Source organism: Martes martes, assembly GCF_963455335.1.
Source record: "Martes martes genome assembly, chromosome: 6".
In the NCBI taxonomy this organism is placed as follows: Eukaryota; Metazoa; Chordata; class Mammalia; order Carnivora; family Mustelidae; genus Martes; species Martes martes.
In genome coordinates, this window is record NC_137893.1 from 18,914,438 (window position 1) to 18,936,503 (window position 22,066).

The 22,066-nt window shown below is 37.6% G+C and overlaps 1 protein-coding gene across 3 annotated transcripts in view; it reads left to right on the plus strand.

The window, feature by feature from the left end:
* The first annotated feature begins 2,706 nt into the window (after positions 1 to 2,706).
* Positions 2,707 to 22,066, plus strand: part of HDAC2 (histone deacetylase 2) — a 30,262-nt gene continuing 10,902 nt past the window's right edge. Inside the window, exons 1-6 of one of the 3 annotated variants that reach the window (XM_080806714.1) lie at positions 2,707 to 3,240; positions 12,538 to 12,650; positions 13,781 to 13,898; positions 15,955 to 16,029; positions 16,638 to 16,776; positions 18,803 to 18,944. In XM_080806714.1, coding sequence (XP_080662840.1) covers positions 3,189 to 3,240; positions 12,538 to 12,650; positions 13,781 to 13,898; positions 15,955 to 16,029; positions 16,638 to 16,776; positions 18,803 to 18,944 — 639 coding nt within the window. In that variant the 5' untranslated portion in view covers positions 2,707 to 3,188. Of the gene's footprint in view, positions 3,241 to 3,796; positions 4,329 to 12,537; positions 12,651 to 13,780; positions 13,899 to 15,954; positions 16,030 to 16,637; positions 16,777 to 18,802; positions 18,945 to 22,066 lie in introns of those variants that run through there. The other 2 variants (XR_013967019.1, XM_080806715.1) reach the window with 2 other exon arrangements.

The following is a 22,066-nucleotide window of genomic DNA, read 5'->3' on the forward strand; positions in this document are numbered from 1 at the left end:
TTTTTAGCATAAGCTGAGGCAATTGGTTTCTAAACAGTTTCTAAATACTCAGTCGGTTCTATATAGTTTAAATAACCCATTTATGCTTAACAGATCCTTTGAATAATCCCAAAGCACTAAACATCTTCGAGATTATAAACTCATATAGACGGTGAAGAAAAATAGTTTAAGAATAAGGACAATCCTCAATTATGCATTCTATGAATCAACATGTTCTAAACTTGTTCCCTTCCCCTGTATACTGTCTAAAACTCTTTTATCTAATGGTAAAAAGGGTTGACGGAGACAAGTCTGAATATGGTAAGTGAAATTAGAACTTGTCATTAGGTTTCAATAACTGTATGTTAGCTCTGATAATCTAAAGTTCATTATAGATGTTTAGGCACATAATTCTCTTGGCCTGCTCCTATCACCAGTAAGATATCCTTCCCTAATGTCAGTTTCTAAGGGTAAAATAATTGCTTCTAATAGTTTAAAATTTTTAAATAAGGGTGCCTGAGTGGCTCAGCCATTAAGCAACTGCCTTCGGCTCAGGTCAGGATCCCAGGAACCTGCGATGGAGTCCTGCATTGGGCTCCCTCCTTGGCAGGGAGACTGCTTTTCCCTCTCTCTCTGCCCCTCCCCCTGCTTGTACTTTCTCTCTGGCAAATAAATAAATAAAATCTTGAAAAAAAAATAAGTAAAATTATTAAATGATAAATGACAAGTTTCTCAACAACAAAATATTGCCCAGTCCCTTCTCACATGCTCAAGGTTAGCCACTGTGGATGCAAACAATAATTATTATTACTAATATTGTAACAATAATCATAACAATTCCTTATATTTACATGGTTTTTCATTGTTGTTTTTTTTTTAATTTTATTTATTTATTTATTTGTTAGAGAGAGAGAGTGAGCGAGCACAGGCAGACAGAGTGGTAGGCAGAGGCAGAGGGAGAAGCAGGCTCCCTGCCGAGCAAGGAGCCCGATGTGGGACTCGATCCCAGGACGCTGGGATCATGACCTGAGCCGAAGGCAGCCGCCTAACCAACTGAGCCACCCAGGCGTCCCTGGTTTTTCATTGTTTAAAAACGATTCCATATTTTGAGCCACTCAATATTCATATGAGAAAATATTCTTCAAATAATACTGCCTCATTTTACAGATAAGGCAATTCAGACCAAAAAAAGTTTAAGGGACTTGTCCCATGTCATAGGCATAGAGATACAATTATATCCAAGACAGACATAGTCCCTCCTCTTGTTAAACTATTCTAATGAGAAGTTCAGAGGAGTTGTGAGCAACCTTAACATGGTGTTGAGCTAGAGTGGTACGAGTCCCAAGGACAGACAACGTGAAGGACAAAGAAACAGGCCTGGGGGCAGAGTGGTGCCCAGAGGCAGGGAAATTTTCCTGAAGTAAATAAAGTCTCATTTCAGACTTCACTGTGTTGGTTCTGAGAATATTAGTTTCTTCTCAGAATCTATCTAAAAGTTGACTTGGGACTTCATAGAGTAAAACTGTGAAAGTCAATACCTCCTAATTAACTTTAAGCCAGTGTTTCTCACACTACTGCTCTGGTACCAACCATATCAGTTACATGGGGTGCTTGTTAAAAGACCTGGCAAGAGGGGGGAAAGAGGTTACTTCAGACCTAAACTTCTTGGGGTGAGATCCAAGAAAATTGCTGCTTTAACTATAAATACCTTGGGGAATTTGAAGTCAAATAGCAAAATAAAGAAGATATTTTTGGTAGTGGCTCCAATGGCTCCTGCTTCCTGCTTCAAGAAGACTTCCCCCCCTCCTTTTTTTTTTTTTTTTTTTTTTTTTAGATGGGTATGGAAGAGAGTGTGTATTTGGTTATTTAGGAAAAATTATAAAAGGTATAGTTGGGATAAGAGTACTATATTGCAAGCTGTCACTCCCCCCCCCCCCACCCTTCACATGCAATGTGGTTGGCTTGGAATAGGTGCTTGATAAATGTTTGTTGACTTGATCAGACACAGGTATTTTTAACTTCCATGAGTTTTGAAAGTGCTTTCTTTTAGCTTTCTGCTCCAATCTTGCAGTGTCCAGCCAGCAGCAGTAGTGTAATGGAGAAAGGGTGTGTGGATTTGGGGGAAAGACTGAATGAATTCAAACCCCAGATTCTCAACAGTTGAGAGGACCAGGTTCCTTAATCTGCCCCCATTTATAAAGAAGTAATTTATAAAAAAAATAACACATCCCAGAGTTTGGGAGAGTCTTAAATGAATTAACAGGTATCTACCATATATAGATATCAATGAAAATACTATAAGTGCAAACGCTCAGAACGGCATTTTACGCCCCAATGCAAATGCGTTCTATAAATATTCAAACCCAGGCAGTACACTCCGCAACTCCTTATCTGTAATAGGTCCCCTTAACAGGTCAGAATCTCGGAGCAATTACCAGCAAAAAAATGAAAGAACAAACGAACAAACTAGAAACCTGAAGCGACCCGGCCCAGGGACCGTGGGCTGCACGCTAGCGCGTTCGAAAAGGCCGGAAGGGGTGCAGTAGTGGTCTCTCCCCGCCCGGTTTGCGGCACGTGGTCCGCTCGGGCGGGAGCTTCGCGACAGTGGGGGAGGGGAGCGGCGTGGGACGACGCGGAGGGGGTCTAGGCGGCCAAGGCTACGGTTGGGAAGACGCCACTGCGCAGGCTCCGGATAGGCGCAACCACCGCGCGAAGATCCAGAGGGGGGTAGTGTTCACTCGGCTCTGCGCTCCTTCTACCTACTTGCGGAGCAACAAACTAGCCATTTTTTTCCTTTCACGACTGCAGTTGGCGTCGCCCTTTGCAAGTGTTCATCGACGGAAGGCCTCTTATCTCAAGACTGAAGAGACTTCTTTTTCTAGTCGGACCCCTTTGTCCCCTGTAAAGGCCACAGTGGACACGTCCCACCTCCCCTCGGCCTCCGGAGGTGGTTTGGCTGCCCCCTCCCCCTCCCCAGTGTCGCGAGTTGGCGCCGCTGCCACCCCCCGCTCCGAGCTCTCGGCCCCTCGGCCGGGCGGTACCGAGTCCTCCCGGCGTCCCCTACTCTCCTCCCTCCGGCCAGCCCTTCCCTGCGGGACTGCCACCCCCACCTTCGCTCCAGCCCTTTTCTCTGCCCGCCGAGCCGCGGCGGCAGCAGCAGCAGCAGCAGGAGGAGCCGGAGCCGGGAGGCGGCGGTGGCCGGGGAACCCATGGCGTACAGTCAGGGAGGCGGCAAGAAGAAAGTCTGCTACTACTATGATGGTAAGAGGCCCGGCCAGCAGGAGGCTGGGTGGGCAGGGCTGGGGATCCAGGCCCGGAGCCGCGCCGGGTTCCGCGGCCGCCGACGCGAGTGGGCGCCGGTGCTGAGGGGTGGGAAGGAGGAGGGACCGGCGTCTGGCCGCATCTTAACCCATTCCCGACCCGACGCCGTCAGGGGGAGCCCCTCCGCGGCGAGCGGGCCCCGCGGGTTGTGCGGCGGGAGCCAGGTGGACGCCCCCTTTTCTCTAATGCCGCTCTCCTTTCTGCAGTACGGTCCGCCGCCCCGCAGGCGGCCGTCTGTGGGACGGTGCCGGCCTACCCCGTCTTGGTGGAGGTGGCCAAGGGGATGGCCTGCCCTCTCTCTTCTGCTTGCCACTTGCGAGGGCGGAGGTGTGGGGTGCCCTGCTTCGGCTCCGACCCCTCCCCCCCCCCGAATCAAAATATCTACCCCGGCCCGGACTTCACACACAAAGCCCCGCGGCCGCGAGAGCCCCGCCCCCAGCCCCCTCGTCCCCCCTCCCCCGCCCCGTCACCGCTCGCTCCCGCCCCGCCCCTCCCTTCCTCTAAGTCTCGGGCTGGCCGGCGCCTCTGCTCCTTTCTCCGCCTGCAGCTTCAGCCGGGACCCCTCGACCGGATCGGTCCTGGCGAGCAGTTACCAAGGGTGGGGGCCTACGTCCGCCTTGGGACACACTGACTCTGCCGTTTCTCCCGGGCTCCATCACTCTCCTTTGTTCGCCGGGTTCTTTGAGCGCCACTTTCTCAGGATTCAAATGAAAAGTCTTCACTTCCTCGATAAAAAATGGGGTTTTCGAGTTTGAGGTAGTTAGTCTTCGCGGGAAATGTGACGGTGTTAGGGAAACGTGGAGCTGTTACTGCTTGTGTTGCAGATCAGACTCGATGGGTTCTGGCTTGCCTCTGTGAGAGGCGGTTACCACCCACTTCTTTGTTGCTCTTTGTTCGATCAGGAAATAGACCCTGCTTTGGAGGTCTAGCAGAGTATGGGCATCTTGTTTGTGAAAGCTGTTTCTTGGTGTTGGAAGTTTTGGTGTAGGAAAACTTTAAGGAGTAATGCAGAAGTACTGAATAATCAGGTAAGCATGAGCTTGCGGTGCAGAAATTATGAAAGATAATGTAATTCTAGGGGTTCTCTCATTTGAAAGTTGAGCAGTAACATTAAATCTCTTGAATCCTGTTTCCTGTGGAAATGCAGTAGTAACCTGTTTTTGCAGATTTCTCAAAGACATTAATTTGGTAAATAGTTTTTACTGGGTTACTCTCGAGAGAAAGATTTCAAAAATTTTTCTAAGAACCTAGGCTCAGTGACCTGCAAGTCCTATCTGGTCTGTTTGAAGCAATACACATCTTGGAAGATGTTTCCTACATATGGTGTATTATCTGTATATTACAAAACCTTAGGTGGAAAGACCTTAGAGGTCTAGGTCAGAGTAAATCTGATTTTAATTTGAAAATGGCCGTACCATATTACTTCAGTTAACAAAGATGAATCTCTTAATGCCTGACTATAAAATGAGCACCTGTGTCATTTGTGGAAGAACTTAAAATCATACAGAAAAAATCTGAATTGTTTGTTATTTAATGGCGGTACTAAATAGTTAACAGCTGTATTTTAAAGATATTTTTTGAGAGCACTACATATATGTGTAATACAAATCGCAGTTATGCCGTCCTGGAGGACTAAAGAGTACATTTTAATTTAATATGAATTATATTTGGTAAAATCATTCTTTTAAGTTCTCATGCATATTTTGAGACAATGGTAAAATCCAAGCCCTGCATTCCCTGACCAAATTGAAAAGTAAATAACTGTATGTTTGAGTTAATTTTTTAAAAAGATGCTGTTCCTAATGTTTAGAGACTTGTTCTTGTCGGGTTGGGGTAAAAGAGAAAGGTTTAAAAAGTTGGGGAGGCTGGTGCTAAGGCTCTTCTACAGCTGTTGGTTGCTATTGGTAGTGATAAGCTCTGATGAAGTAAGCTGCTTGTAACTTCTTGTTACCAAACTTGAATTGTAGAACCCAGGGGTACACTTAAGTAGCAATTTTATGAATAGCTGTTTGTTTCTGGGCCCCTTTATGATGAGCCTTTGCTGAGGGAATGGAATGCCTAGGGCAGGAAATGGATTTGATAGGTAGAGTGGAAATATCCAAGTCCAGTGATTGTCACTTAAAACTTCAGACCATTCAGATGCTTTATTGATGGCCAGCAGTAAATCTTTCATTGGATTTCTTTGTAAATCTTTCATTAGGTTATATGCCTTTGGTCTAAGGCTCATGCCTCATTTTCAGAATGGAATTTTTAGTTGCATTTGGACTATTCTTTGGGTTTTGCGGCCGGGGGGGGTGCTAATAAAATTGTTTTGTAGAAATTATTAAATGGGTTGGGTATCATTATGCCAATTACTAGTATGTGATAGTATATATACTAAACTTCGAACAATTCTAAAAGCTTACATTTTCATTACTTAAAAAACCCTATTTTGTCATCTTAAAAAGGTAGTGGTATTTTTTTCTTTTTGGCGGGGGTGGGGAGGAGTAGATGTAAGTAAAGCAGTTTCTGCACCAAAGAATTGGGAGAGTTGAAGGTAAACAGTGTGGATTGGGTTAGAACTAAAAATCTGCTAGCGTTGGGCGCCTGGGTGACTCAGTTGGTTAAGTGGATGCCTTCCTCTCAGTACATGATCCCAGGGTCCTGGGATCAAGTCCCACCCACATCTGGCTCCCTGCTCAGCAGGGAGCCTGCTTTTCCCTCTGCCTGCCTCTTCCTCTGCTGTACTCTCTGTCAAATAACGAAATAAAATCTTTTTAAAAAGTAAAACAAAAATTTGCTAGCTTGCTAAATTATTTTGTTTTAACTTGATAAAGAAAGTAGGAATAAGAAAGATGAATGCAGGAATGAAGTAGTGGGTTCTATAACCATAGGGAGTCCTACCTTTAGGCTTAGTGGGATCATTAGGCACACTCTTGGCAACACAGAATATTTAGCAAATGAAAGGAACGTCTAAAGACATGTATTCTTCTCTGCATGCTTTAACAGTGTTCAGTATTAAACTTTTTAGATGACTGGAATGCTGGTTCCAGCTGAACCTTCAGGCATTGATGGATGAGGAGGTATCCTTAAATCTTTGAGGAAAGTAAAAGAACTTCACTTTTCTTACTGTAGATATTGACCCATACCCCCACAAAGTTTTCAAAAATTTAGTTCTAAATCTTGGTCATCTTTTATATATTGCACGATTATCAGTACTCTGTAAAATGATATACTTAGTGGCTGAGGTACCTTCTGACTATAAAATGATGTGAATTCTGTACTTAAACATAAGTAGCAAACCAACTGTGTTAGTCCCATATTATAGTACTCAAAATTGTAATATTTTATCTAGGGGGCGCCTGGGTGGAGTAGTCCCTTAAGTGTCAGACTCTTGAATTCAGCTCAGGTCGTGATCCTTAGGGCCTTGATGGAGCCCTGCATCTGGCTCTGTGCTTATTATTATTAGCACAGAGTCTGCTGGAGATTTTCTCTCTCCCTCTGGCCCTTCCCTTGCTCCTTCTCTTGTGCTCTCTCTCACACATAAATAAAATCTTTATTAAAAAATAATTTATAATATTTTATCCAGAAATGTTAAGTGTACTTTATTTTGAATTAAGCTTTAGGCCAATCACATTTAGTGCCTGTTTTTATAATGTATACAGTATAATAGGGTTGCATATAAACATAATTTACATAGTTGTACAGATATTGCTCTGTGCTCTTGTTTTTTCCTCTTTCAATAGGGTGTATCAAAATGTTTGGAAGCCAGTGGTGCCGTGAAAAACACTCAACACTATTCAAAGATTATAAAAGTTACCAAGATCATGCCTCCCAGTATACCCATAGTTTAGGAGACTATAAGAATTTATTTGGCAGCCAACTAATTGACAGATTTTTTTAGACCTTTATTTGTAACAGCGGTGCCATAGTCTTTTGGTAGATAGCCTTTAATAAAATTGCTTGTGTTCTTAGCTGTAGTGTAAATATCATCCATAAAATACGTAATCATTTCTTCCAAAATAGGTAATCAGCAAATCAGAGTGCTGAATTAATTACAGCAGCAGTTCATAAATACCAGAATTTTAAGATTTTATTTATTTGAGAGAGAGAGCGCGAGCAAGCAAGTGGGGCGGAAGGAGCAGAGGGAGAGGGACAAGTAGACTCCACACTGAGCACAGAGTCTTTGTGCCAATAGTTTTAATCACACATCATTGTTTAAACATAGTAGGGTGTAATCCTCAAATAAAACAGCCTTTCTTATATTTGGGTCCTCTTCCCCAGCTATACTTCACTATTCATTTCCTTCAGATTTCACCTAATCAGACTTTTTTCCTGTTACCTTAATGCTGATTATTGCTTTTCTCCTTACCACTTGTACTGTTATCCTTTTTCTAACACGAAAATTTTGTCCTCTTCACTAGCATATAAGTTTGAGGACAGAGTCTGTTTTGCTTACATCTGTATCTCTACCATCTAACTAAAAATTAAAGATTTTTTGAATTATTGGTAAATAAATGATTTGTACCTTACCTTTATGGATCGAGCACTTTTATATAACACTCTCTGCTGCTTACAACCACTCTGAGTTACAGACAGGTAGGATCAGTGGCATTTTGTCTGTTTTACAGATGAAAATAGATTAGTATCCCTGTTTGACCTCAGTCCACTCCTTATCCTCTACCATACTGACTAGTTTTAATGTCCAAGAAGAGGTCAATATCTTGCACCTAAAGATTTTTCTTATTTCTTTTGGTGACACAAGAGTGGAACTCCTTCCACTGATACAAAAAAGAAGTATTAAGTAATTATTTCTTTTTCCTAACAAAAACTTGTAAATGCTTCAGTTGACAAATGCTTAAGGAAATAGATGGAACTGGTAACCTCTTAGGGAATGATAATAGCATTGAACACAGATGAGATCAGATTTAGAAGTTAAAGTATAAAGGGGCACCTGGGTGACTCAGTTGATTTTGTCTGCCTTCAAGTGTCTGCCTTGTGGCTCAGGGTCCTGAGATCAGGTCCCACATCGGGCTCCCTGCTCAGCGGGGAGCCTGCTTTTCCCTCTCCCCCACCCCTGCTCATGTTTTCTCTTGCTCTCTCTCAAATAAATAAAATATTTTTTTAAAAGTTAAAAGTATAAGGATGTTTGTACTGGCTAATAAGACTTACTGCTCTCTAATTTAATAAGTTAGTTTATACTTGGTCATGAAATCAACTTCGGGTTTATCTTTGAGGAAAGTAAGTAGGGCTTAAAGTCTCTACTGTGTGCCGGGTAGACAAAAGATTATTTAAGTCCTAAGAAGGAAATAAACTGTATGCTAGATAGTAAGAGTGGGGGCCTTTGTAGTGTGTTCAAGACAAGGAAGGCCTGAAGGAAAAGAATGGGCCAGCCTTAAAAGAGTTGTACTGTAAGATACTGCAAACTACAAAGCCACGTAGTTAGGATTTGGCACATTAAACAAAAAGGAAGACATGGGGGAACAATGGGATGCCAGGCTACGTAAAGGGCCAGACCATAAAAACTTTGTAGTAAGAGATTTGAGCTTGAGATTTGAGATTTTCAGGGAGTAGAAAACCACTGAAGGATTTTTAAGTAGAACTCCGGTGGAGAAAGGATGGTGAAGAGTGACGAATAGAAGACAGAAAGCAAGAATTGAATGCATGTTGGTCCACATAGAATACAATAGTTGTGGCTAACAGACATTGACACACCGAGGCGAGGTTTTGGGAATACAACAGATAGAACTTGCTGATGGATTAGAAACGGAGATGGAGGTGGTTGATGGTGGTACAGAATAAAGGATGGACAACTCCTCTAAGTTTATGGATTGAACAGTTAGGTGACTTATTGCAGAGAGAAGAGGATTTTTAGGGCATCACGCTTGTTCACTGACTAATCCAGCACCTAATAGTGTGTGGCGCACAACAGTCTCTTAATTTGTTAAATGAATGAATGAACGTGAGAAATTTCTGATATTTAAAGGTTGGTGCAGAGTGGCTATGCAGTAGGAATACAGTTCAGGACGGTGGTGTTATGGAAGCCAGTGGACAGAGTGTTTAAGCCAGTAGTGGACTAAGTAAGTAGTGTGTGGAAGGTAAAAATAATAGCTTTTTCTTGCTTCCTTTGTTTTTTTTTTTTCCACCCCCTGGATAATTTTTGTAGCCTGCTTATCTTTTAAGGGGAAAGTCACATTTTACAATCTTAAAATTCAGAATTATCTGAAAATGGGAAGAAAAATCTGTAACTCATTTGGAATCAAAAGCTTAATCTGAATATTTGTAGTCTTTATTCTGTTGACTGAGAATATTCACACATTTTTGCTGCAAAAATATTAATGTTTGATTATAGAACCCTGTGCAGACCCCAGGGTACCACATAATATATAGCAGATATAACATACTACATTTATAAAACCTGGAAAAAAAAAAAACTAAAATACATCTAGTCCCAAGTACTTTGGATAAGAGAGTATAGACCTTAGTAGCCATTTCATTTCATTCTGATAGCTTCTTTTGAAGAGTGAGCAATTTCTGAAATTTTCCACGTACCTAATTCTCTATGGTAACTTCTTCACATTGACAGTTAAAGTTTGTTATATTCAAGGAACCACCTTGCGCTAATTTTTCTGGATGTATCTGATTCATTGGTAATGCATTTTTGTGTATTTTGATAAAAATCAAGATAACATTTAAAATGCCCAACTTAACTAACTGTTTAAATCATGAATAGAATGTGTAGGTTCTTAAACTAAGAAAAGAAATTTTATATTTAATAAGAAGTGGATAGCTACAGAGCAACTTGTAGAGAATTTTGAGATACGTGATTAAGCCAGAAAATGTTGGGAGAGGTTTCTTTTATAACCCCCTTACATTTTGAGGGAATTCTTGATAAATGAAATAGCACTTATCTTTGGCTTGGCTCCTCTTGTGGACACGTGTCATTTAGGAAATGCACATATTTTTGATTGGCTTGGGACCCTTAATTATAGCAGAGAAACTTGTTGAAAGCTATATATATTCATAAAAAATTTGAAGACTCAGTTGGTTTTTTAAAAAAGTGAGTTACTTTCATGAATTGAATAGGTAGTTTTCTTATGTTCATTTTCTCTAAAATAATAAAGATTCTAAATCTTGATTAAAATATTTGTATTACATATTGTGTCCTTTTCTTGCCAGGCTTTCCCTTTCTTTTTAGTGACTGAAAATGCCATTGCTTTCCTAGTATCTACTGCTTACGATTTTCTGCATTGCTCTGCGTGTGTTTGAATCTAGCTCTTCTGGCTTGCTAGTTAGGTTACTTTGGCAGTGTTACCTGACTCAGCTGCATCTCACCTTTCTTCACAATAGGAACAATAGTAATAATAGCTACATCATAGGGTTAATTGAGAAGATAAACAGATAATACATGTAAAGTGCTTAGAGCAGAATCTTCTAGTGAACACTCAATAAATATTAACTACTGCTGTTGTCGTCCTTTTTTTTTTTTTTTAAACAGGCTTGCTGAGAAATTCCAACTGTAGTCTCCCTTCTGTAGGTTGTCATCTTTCATATTCTGTTATTTGTGGCTTCCCACTGGATTCTCAGTATGTCTATAACTAGAATATTTGGTCTTAAAATGTAATAGATGTTAGAGACATTCCTTGTTACTAGTAAATCTTACACAGAGGTATTTGGAAGTTCTGTGAAGACAGTTTCTTTATTCCAACTCTTGTGATTTCTTCTGGTAGTGATGATAACTTAGAAATACCTCCCTGGCATTAACTTGGGTACACGATGCCTTGTAATTCTAGTGGGCTTTCCATACCTTAAGAATTTGAAATCCGGCTGCTTTCAAGGAATTATGTGTAGTGCCAGCCACGTAGAGAGGAGCTTTGCAGCGGATCCTCTTACAGGTCGCTTATTTCACCCATAGCCTCTAGACTGCGGTAAATGCAGAGGAATGTTGCACCTCCCCTTAGCCCTGCTTAGCTACTTGTCTGTATTGTCTTAGTCTTGTCATTGGCTCTTGTTTTGAGAAGGGTGGCTTTCCCTTAAAATTACTGTATATATTGTTTTCAGAAGAGAGTTTGTGTTGGAAATGAAGAAGTAAGTAAATTAGTGGTATACCAACAAATTCAAGCAGTGATGGTAATTAGAAATAGGTAGGTTATGAAATAGGAATGTTCATCCTGGACTATTATCAAATATATGGAAGAGAGGGAAATACAGTTTTTGAGTTCTCAGTTTCTATTAAACAAAAAAAAGGTGTATTTAGGCAGGATTTTGAAAGATTTTTTTTTTTATCCTGATGGTGGGGAGATGACATTCTTTATACCTCACTTTTATATCAGCTTGTGTTGAAATGATTAATATCAAGCCATTAAAATCAGCTTGACCTAATGAAATCTTGGAATTACTTATTTAAAGACTAGAATTAATACTAATGGTAATTTCTAATTTAATACAGGTTGTTGCAAAAAGTGCTTGTTACATTTAAAAAACAGTATATTTTTAAGGGTTTCCTTAATATTACTTTATAAAAACACAGGGTCTTTACCTAAAAGTATTGATTTCGTTGAAATTTGATAGATGAAAATTTGGTTTAAAACACTAGAATATAAGATGTCATAGAAAGATAGGCTGGCAGTTATAACTTTTAATCATGAAGAATGAGACAAAATATCCTTACTATCTTAAATGTCATGAGTGTGTCTTACCAGAGCAAAACTTTATGGATCTAAGTTTCATTTACCAAAAATTTCCTCTTATAGACTGTGATGGATGTGTAGAATGTTTTAACCCCCATAATTCCAACTATAAAGAATTTCTGTGATGCCAGTAAATGTTCAAGAAACAATATTTGCTCTAAAGTTTTTAAATAGCAACAGTGAAACTCAGAATTTACTTTAGGCATCTGAATTTGCCCATAAATATGAAAAAATTTATCAATTTAAGTAACTAAAACTACTTTTGTAAGTGTCTATAGAGTATTTTATTAGGGTTAATATGAAATTTTGGTAAACTGAAAATCAGAAAAGCTTGCTTGCTTTAATTTATAAATAAACATATATATTAGTGGAGTTATCACATGTAAATGTGTACACAGGATCTTGGTTTTCTAATACAGTTTGAGAGTTGAAAAATCTAAAATCATTTAAGGCTTTAAATCTTATTTAGGTGGTAAGTGCCTTCTAATGATGAATATACATAAATTTAAATTGTTGTGAAGATTCTTTTATCTGTATTGTTCAGTTTTTTTTTTTTTTTCTATTTTAGGTGATATTGGAAATTATTATTATGGACAGGGTCATCCCATGAAACCTCATAGAATCCGCATGACCCATAACTTGCTGCTAAATTATGGCTTATATAGAAAAATGGAAATATATGTGAGTATACCTTTTGATAAATACACAGCAGTGGTTGTTGTTTTTTGTTTTTTTTTTTTCTTAATCTGCTTTGAAACTTGTTTCTTATTCCTTTTGAAGTTCATGTAGCACATGATGTTTTCTAGAAGAAAACAGAAAATCCTCTTTTTGTTTTACTCTTCAGAGGAAACTGAGAGTGTGGGAGCTATGACCTCTCTTGTCCCTCTTCCTCAACCATTTTTTAAAAGTTTCTCATACCCCATCTTTTCACATTTTAGAAAACCAGCTCAGTTTAGCATACTAAATATCTTTGTTAAAGTAGTGGTTGACCTGGCTGTGCTGCTGAAGAGTTGACCTGGGTAGTTATTACGAGAAAGAACTATGTAGAAAATTCTACAGATACTTATTGGCATATGGAACAATATGTTAGTGATCATGCACAGTACAGCTAACATTTAGGATACAACCGCCTTAAATGTTTTTGCACTGATGGAATTATATATTAACTTTGGGATGGATAATGGATGTTGGTGGGGAGACCTTAACTTCCCTGTTATGTTTTTTTGTTTTGTTTTGTTTTTGAACACAAGAGAAAAGACTTGAAGCAGTTAGCAATACTGGGTGTCTATGAGTTACTTTCTTTCAAATATAAACATTTACAGAAGAGGAGTTGGATAAATCTTCCTGGAAACCTGGGAGAAGTATGTCATAAATGAAATTGAGCTCTTGGGAACAAGAATAATTAGGATAGGCAAAGGAAAGGAAGAGTGATTGTGGGCAAAGACTTATAATTGAGAATGAATTTCATTCTTACTGGATATAGAACAGGTTTATGATGGGAAAAGTGAAAGTAGTTTCTGAACACAGATTCAACTTTGTAAGTGTTGACTGATTTCTACTAAAATAGTAGGAGTAATACATAGTTGGAGTCAGACCTGTGTAATGCTTTTAAAGGAGTAGGACTTAGCTTTGGAATTGACTACTCTTTTCTAAAACACATGTATAAATTTGGATTAGCTTTGGGATTTATTTTGTTCTGGCAGACCTAGTTCTTTTGAGAGGACTATTAGGGGAAATCGTATACTTTGTATTGGTAACTCTGATATAACCAGTTGTAGTTCCACAATTCTGACTTATGTTTTTCTTCACAGAGGCCCCATAAAGCCACTGCTGAAGAAATGACAAAATACCACAGTGATGAGTACATCAAATTTCTACGTTCAATAAGACCAGATAACATGTCTGAGTATAGTAAGCAGATGCAGAGATGTACGTTTCTGTGTTAAAAGTATATATTAGTATTTATAAGTATAAATGAGTATTTTTAGAAGCATATAATTAGAGTTATCCAAATCTAGGTATTCTGCCTGATCTAAAATACATTTTTAAATTAGTTGTTGGTTTGAAAAGTCAGTGTAAAAATATTAAAGCTACTTTATCTTTTAAAAAAATTTTTTTTAAAGATTTTATTTATTTATTTGACAGATAAGAGAGAGTAAAAGCAAAGGGAGCAGCAGGCAGTTTCTGCTGAGCAGGAAGCCTTGATGCAGCAGGGCTGGATCCCAGGACCCTGAGATCATGATCTGAGCTGAAGGCAGACGCTTAACCAACTGAGCCACCTAGGTGCGAGCCTCAGAGCTATTTTAAATAACAAACAAACAAAAAAAAAAGAGTGCTTGCGCTGCTCAGTTGGTTAAGCATCTGACTGTTGATTTCACCTCAGGTCATGATCCTCAGGGTCTTGAGATAGAGCCCTGCATCAGGCTCTGCACTCAGCACGGAGTCAACTTGAGATTTTCTCTTTCCCTCAAATAAATAAAGAAATAAAATCTTTAAAAAACAAAATCTACCTGAAGCCTATTGGTCTGCCAAACTGCCAAAAAGCTATTTGGATGTTCCTCTATTCTTTGTTTTTGTCCCTTTTTAACTTTGGGAAAATGGATATTGGTGGGGAGACCTTACTTGCCTGCTTTAAAAAAAAAAAAAAAATTCTTCGATTGACCTTAGCCTGGTATAAATATTTTTCATCTTCTATTTGTGTGCTTTAGTTAATGTGGATTGTAATATATAACCTGTTCCTTCCCTTTGAAGCTTTTGATTTTCTTCTATATAGTATTCTCTTTTATATAGATAAAAAGTATTTTATTATTAGCAGTGGTTGGCTTGAAAGTGGAATGCAAAGTGTCATCCTAAAATGTTTGGAACAAGAGTTTTTTGAAAGCTTGATACTAAAGGTCATTCTCATCAGTGTTTCTGTTCTGTAGAGTAAACTTCTATAGTCTTCAGTGATGACTTTTTTAAAAAGAACAATTTTAATAATACTGAAGTGTAGTTGCTAGACATTGTTAACATTTATAGAACTTTGTGTGCATTTCTACTATAGATTATTTCATTTACTCAATAAAATGCTATAATGTAAATAGAATATATTATTTGTCCTTGGTTTTTTGATGGAGAATCAGGCTTAGATTAAAAGTTATGGGTAGACTGGGCAAATGAATTAACAGAATTGATTTACTACATAATTATATTAAGATTATGATTATATCTGAGCAGTAAGAAACTCAAATGCATTTGTTATAGTGCTAATAATTATGAGTATGCAAAGCTGTGTAAAATAATTATCCTTATTTTTTAAAAGGTTATAATTGGGGGTGGGAAGAGGCTGAGAATGGATCATGTACATAATAAGTCCCTCTTATCCTGTCAGTACTAAGGAACTAAATATATTGCGATGTGTCATGGATCTGTATGTGTTGTTTCCTTGTGCTTTATATACCCCTTCTTTCTATGTCTTGGCTGTTATGAACCTAGTTAATTCTTACCATCCTTTAAGATTGGGTAGGCAACCAGCTGCTTTATTTTTTTTAGTACTCATTAAAATACATTTCAAAGTTAATGGATGTTCTGTGCATTTAGGGATTTTTTAGAGAAAGTAAATCATAAAGGGATTAAAGTTGCTTAAATTTTTTAGAATCCTGATTAATTTATTGTATGTTTAAGGAGAAATGCCTAAAATTTAAGTGCATGTTTTAATTAAATAAATGCCTTTTATATTTTGATGGCTATTAATTTTTTTAGTAATAGAGCAAAGATGTTTTACAAATAATCCTGGTAAGATTTGGTGGTGCTGTTTCATACATAACACTTTAATTACCTTGGGTAAAATGACAAATTATTTTTAAATATCAAAGTTTAGATTTCTTCTATGATGTATGTTCAGTGGTTGCATCAAATATAAAAAGTGTTTGTAAGAAGTAGTTTTTGGAAGGAAACCTTTAATTAATTCATAGAGTGGATTCTAACCGAAATCCGTCTTTCACAGTTAATGTTGGAGAGGATTGTCCAGTATTTGATGGACTCTTTGAGTTTTGTCAGCTCTCAACCGGTGGTTCAGTTGGTAAGTGTCCTGATTCAGTTCTAAAAGTTGATTTAAATTTGGTATGTAACCTTTGGGTTATTTGTTTAAAGCAGAAGTTTCTAGTGGTAGTGGATTTTGAAAACAAAAAGTAGTCTGTATGTTTATAGTAGAACAGTTGTCTTTAAAAATCCACGTTTGGGGCACCTGACTGGCTCAGTTGGTAGAGAATGTGACTTGATCTGGGAGTTGTGAGATCAAGCCTCACTCTGGGCACAGAGCTCACTTTAAAAAAAAAATAATAAATAAAAGTAATTACCTTCTTTCTTTAAAAATAAACCCCATGCTTTATGATCATAATGACTTGAACTTTTTGTTTATTTCTGTTCTATTTTCACATAGAGATTTCTCTCCTCTGTCTCTCTTCTAGCTACCAGTTTCTGTATATACTCTTATTTAAATCAGAATACAGCTCTAGAATAACATTTAAGAAAAAACTGTTGTCGGTGTCGCAGATGATGAGCCTTATCTTTTTGTAATTTTAAACTGTTTTACTTGTACGTGGCATTCTCTTTCCTATAGGGCTTTTGTCTAGTTATATTAATTTTTTTTATTTTAAACTTCCGAGTCTACCCTGTCTTGTCTTTTAGCTGGGGCTGTGAAGTTAAATCGACAACAAACTGATATGGCTGTTAACTGGGCTGGAGGGTTACATCATGCTAAGAAATCAGAAGCATCAGGATTCTGTTACGTTAATGATATTGTACTTGCCATCCTTGAATTACTAAAGTAAGTTAATTTATGTTGATATTTTTCTTATGAAAAAGTTTTAATTAAAACCATAGAAATCTGTAACTCCTAAAAAATATCAAGGAAACAATGTAGGTTAAAAATAGTTCAGAGATGAGCCTTCTTCATTACAAACCATTATAGAAATACAGGACATTTCCCCATTTCTTGGATTAATAAGAATGAGAAATGCATATACATGTTTAAAATTCCCATTAAATATCCTTTTAAAAAAGACCAAAAATAGTTTGGGGATTTAGATTTTGAGTTACAGTTTCAACTAATGAAAGATGACAGGACCCTGAAAGTTTATGTGCTAAATAAGTTTTTACTTTTGAAGGCAAAAATTTGAAACCTTGTGTTAAAGGAAATTTGTTCATGAAATGAGTCTAGCTAATTGCCTAGTTTCCACATGGAATGAGGCTTTGTTCTCTACTAATGGATATAATTGTCTCTAAATAACTAAAGGAATTAGATGTAAAGTTATCCTTGACTGCAGTTTGAGAGAGAGATCGATAGAGAGACTTAAAAATTTGGAAATTTACAGGGTTTTTGTTGTTGTTGTTTTTCTTTGTTTTTTTTTAACCATGATCAGTTGTAACATGTCTTAGCAGATGCCACTTCAGATTGTAGTGAATTTGTTTTTTCTCAGTATCAAAAATGTTCTTGCCTGTAGTAATTCCATGCACACTGTTTATAGAGGCTGCTTTTTCAGTCATTTAAAATTTGGTATTGACTCCTCAGATAAAGAACTAAAATGTTTCAGTTAACTCATTCAGAGCCAAGGAAAACCACTTGAAATTATTTGCCTTGGTTTTTAATTCCCTGTTGATTTTGGTTCTTGTGTCTTCATCTCTGGTCAGTGGTTTTGCTCACATGCTTACAGCCTTAAACAAGTTTTAATTTAATTTGTATAGACAAATTTCTTTAACTTGTATGAACAGTCATAATTTAATTGACTGTTGATAAGCCACTTATAAACCACTTAGTTGACTAACAGCTTTTTAAAATTATTTTTGAGAAGAAAGTCTATTATAATGAGACATTCTTCTTTTTTCCCCATAACTTTGCTGAATGGTACTTTCCTGTGAGTTGAGAATATTCTAATGAGTGCTTAGTTTAGTAATGTCAGATTACATTATTTTCTTTTAACGTAGTGGTGGTATCATTGTATAATAAACACACAAAGCTCTGCCACTTAATTTAGTAACAAAATAATCCTCAGTTCACCATGCCATGAAAGTATGACACTCAAAGTTCATTTCATTTTCTCTGTTTTGACATGGGTATGTACTGATAGAAAAATGTCACAGTATAGTGATATACATGACTCCTAAAATACGTTTGAGCTATAACTGTATCACAACAATTTGTAGTGCTCTGGGCAGCACTAGGAAATGATGAGAGTACCAGATGTGGTTTCTGTCACAACTACTCTACTTTGCTGTTGAAAGCACAAAAGAAGCCATAGTTAATTTGTAAGCAAATAAACATGGCCACGTTTCAGTAACACTTCATTTATGGACACTGAAATTTGCATTCCCTTGTCACATATGAAATATTCTTGTTTTACTTTGTTTAAAAGTGTAAAAACTATTCTTAGCTCAAGGCTTTACAAAACTTTGTTGGTCAGATTTGGGCTATAAAATAGATCACCAACCATTGTTTTATAACATTGAAAATTTACTAGAGATATGTTTTAAAGTAATAATCCTGTAAGTACAGTATAATCTTCAGTTGTTAATATATAGAAACATGTAGTATGTTTTTAATACCTGAGAATTGGACAGATTTCACAGGGAGAGTACATTTTCTTACCTAGAGTGGGGCTAAAGGAAGGACTTAAAGATCTCAGGGCCAAACTTGTAACTTTAGATGTTTGAATGATCTCTTAGGCTGGAAATAAAGTAAGAAAGGGGATGAACATTCTGAAATGCAAGAGCTCAAAAATGGGTTTTCTGAACCCATGGTGGTTCTTTCATCTTTTAAAACCTTTTAGAAACTTAACTGATGGCGTTGTTTTCAGGTATCATCAGAGAGTCTTATATATTGATATTGATATCCATCATGGTGATGGTGTTGAAGAAGCTTTTTATACGACAGATCGTGTAATGACTGTATCATTCCATAAATATGGGGAATACTTTCCCGGAACAGGAGACTTAAGGGTAAGACTGAATTTCTGTCTGAATAAGTATTGTGATATAAAAATTAGAACAGAGGAAGCTAATAATCATATCTAAACTAATACTGTTCTTCAGTCATTCATTTGAAACTTGTATGCAGAATTGAGTCATTTTATATGCTGTGTAACATTTGCTAGAATTCACTTTTGTTAACCAAAAGCAAAAATTTAGTGAGAACTGAGAGAGCTTTCTTTTGCTCAGCCATAAATAATTTCGTTGGTTGAGTAGTTATTTTTGAACATCCCTGAAGCACGAAGAAGTTTTCTAGATGTTTATTTGCATCTTTAAAACCTACTTGATAGTAGCCAGCATTGCTGTTGATTGTAAAAATTGGGGGAAGAAAATAACTCTTTTTTTAGGTTCTTGCCCTCCTTCTGCGATGAGTCTTGATTTAATAGGCCTAATTTTAATCTCTTTTTCCTTAGGCTTCTGAAATTTGTAGTCTATATCATTTGGAGAGAGAAAGAATACCATAGCTTATCCTGCCTGCCTGTTACATTAAGTGCATTTATTTCTTTTATACTTCTGTTATCTTCTTCAATTTAGTACTTTTTTTAATCTTATGAATGTGAAAACCACTGGTCAGATCTTGTTTGTACCTAGTTCCTTAAGTTTTTAAAAACAAAAACAAAAAAAAACAAAGTTCCTGAAGTTTTTTGCTTTGCTGGTTTTTCTTAAACCAAACTACGTGCATGTTGAAATTTAGTCATAAATTTAAATAGTTGTTTTAAATTCAGCCTGGATTATATGGGGAATTTCTCTTGTCATGGCATTCAGTATTCTAAGTTATTTTATTAAGGTTATTTTTCATACCTGTGGTATGTAGTTAGAGCTATATAACAACCAAATGAAGAGTGGCCTTACTGTATGTGAGTTTTTTAATTTGACCACAAGATGGTGCTCTTTCAGTAAGAGTTGTAATGGTGAAATCTTTTTTTTACTTATAAATGGATAGAAGGTCAGTTGTTTATTTGAGTTTAAATTATGTGGCTTTTAAAATTGCAAATATATATTTTCAGTTCCATTCCTTTAGCTCCTTCAGTGCCTTTCCCTCTTGGTCTTAACTTTACATACAGTGATTCTTAGTTTATGACTTAAATTAGCAGTATCACTAGGAACATCCTGTCAGGCCTCTGAAACTGATTCTGCACACTAATGTTTGAGAACCACTACTCTAAACCGGTAGAATTCCTTGGTCTATAGCCATTGTACTCAGTGGAAATTCACCAAAGGCTCTTCCTAGTTTTAAGCTTAAAGAAGGTCTCTTTTCAGTATAATCCTAATTAATGTCAGAATTAGTAAAACGTGGCCTCTGTGTTCATTTCTGACAATATTCTTAGGATTGATTGAAGTTGTTAGAAAGTATTGGAGAATGAGTATTTTTTAAAGATTTCAGAATGACTTTGAATTTCTCTTTTACTCACTAAAGATTTTATGCTATGTGAAATGTCATCATAATAATTTCCCTTTGGGGGGCGCCTGGGTGGCTCAGCCGGTTAAATAAAGCCTCTGCCTTCGGCTCGGGTCATGATCCCAGGGTCCTGGGATCGAGCCCCGCTTCGGGCTCTCTGCTCAGCGGGGAGCCTGCTTCCCTTCCTCTCCCTCTGCCTGCCTCTCTGCCTGCTTGTGATCTCTGTCTGTCAAATAAATAAGTAAAATCTTTAAAAAAAAATAAAAATAATTTTTTTAAAGATTTTATTTATTTATTTGACAGACAGAGATCACAAGCAGGCAGAGAGGCAGGCAGAGGGAGAGGAAGGGAAGCAGGCTCCCCGCTGAGCAGAGAGCCCGAAGCGGGGCTCGATCCCAGGACCCTGGGATCATGACCCGAGCCGAAGGCAGAGGCTTTATTTAACCGGCTGAGCCACCCAGGCGCCCCTCCCTTTGGTTATTATAAAGGTGTTCCCAAAATTTTGTAAGGAGATTAAACGTCAGTCATTATGTATGGAGTTATATTTGGAATTTCATAAAACTTGTATGTATCTTTGATGTTAATTTAATAAACATTCCTTTTTTTTTTTTTTTTAAAGATTTTACTTATTTATTTAACAGAGATCACAACTAGGCAGAGAGGCAGGCAGAGAGAGAGGGGAGGAAGCAGGCTTCCCGCAGAGCAGAGAGCCCGATGCGGGGCTTGATCCCAGGACCTTGGGATCACGACCTGAGCCGAAGGCAGAGACTTAACCCACTGAGCCACCCAGGCGCCCCTAAACATTCTCTTTTCTACCTGCCAGTTCATTCTAAATTAGAAAAGAAAGCTACTTCGAGTTTAGGTCATTGTTAAAACTGCTTGGCTTTATTAGAGCAGGAGTCTAAGGGAAAAAAGGGTATGATAAAGTAGCAGTTAAGAGTAAGAACTAGAAGGGATAAATCTGGGTGCAACAAGGGCAACAGCTGAGGGGCCAGCTTTTGGCTGGAGTGAGAGGTGCTGACCAGCTTTCTGTATTCTGAAATCTTAATGTCAAAGTATATTCCACAGTTCAGTTTTTAGAGCAGGATTTTAGGGATTCACCGTGCTTTAGTTTATCCACATCTGAATGGTTTGTATTTAATTATATATGAACATTTAGATTTCTTCAGGAAAAATTGTTGGGGGAGATAAGTTAATTCCACTTTTTCTTCATTGGAAGTTGGATCACAGAAACTCTAATATTGAAGGGTAAACTGTGCTTTTTTAAAATGAATCAAACTCAGATCATTATATGAGAGTTAAAGGGAGACTTATATAAGAGCAGTAGTAGTCCTAAAGATTTCATGTACACTGAGACATAATTTAAAACACATTAAGAATCGGTTACCACCAATTCTTTGGTGTTAAAGAACTATTTTGTCGCAATTTTTGTGCTATACCATTTCTTCTAGGAATTATGTGTGTGTGCACTCAGGTTCATTTACACACATCCATCTACACATGCATAATAAATAATACAAATAGTATATGTAGTGTGTGGGTGTATATATATATTTTAAGTGTATATCTTGCTGAACCCAGCTCTCAGTTTCTTTTGCTGCTTAGGGAAGTATTAATGCCTAGAGTGGTTTTAATTGAACAAGTAGAAACAAAATTTATTTCAAGCCCAATTAAAGAGCAGATTTTGGTGCTT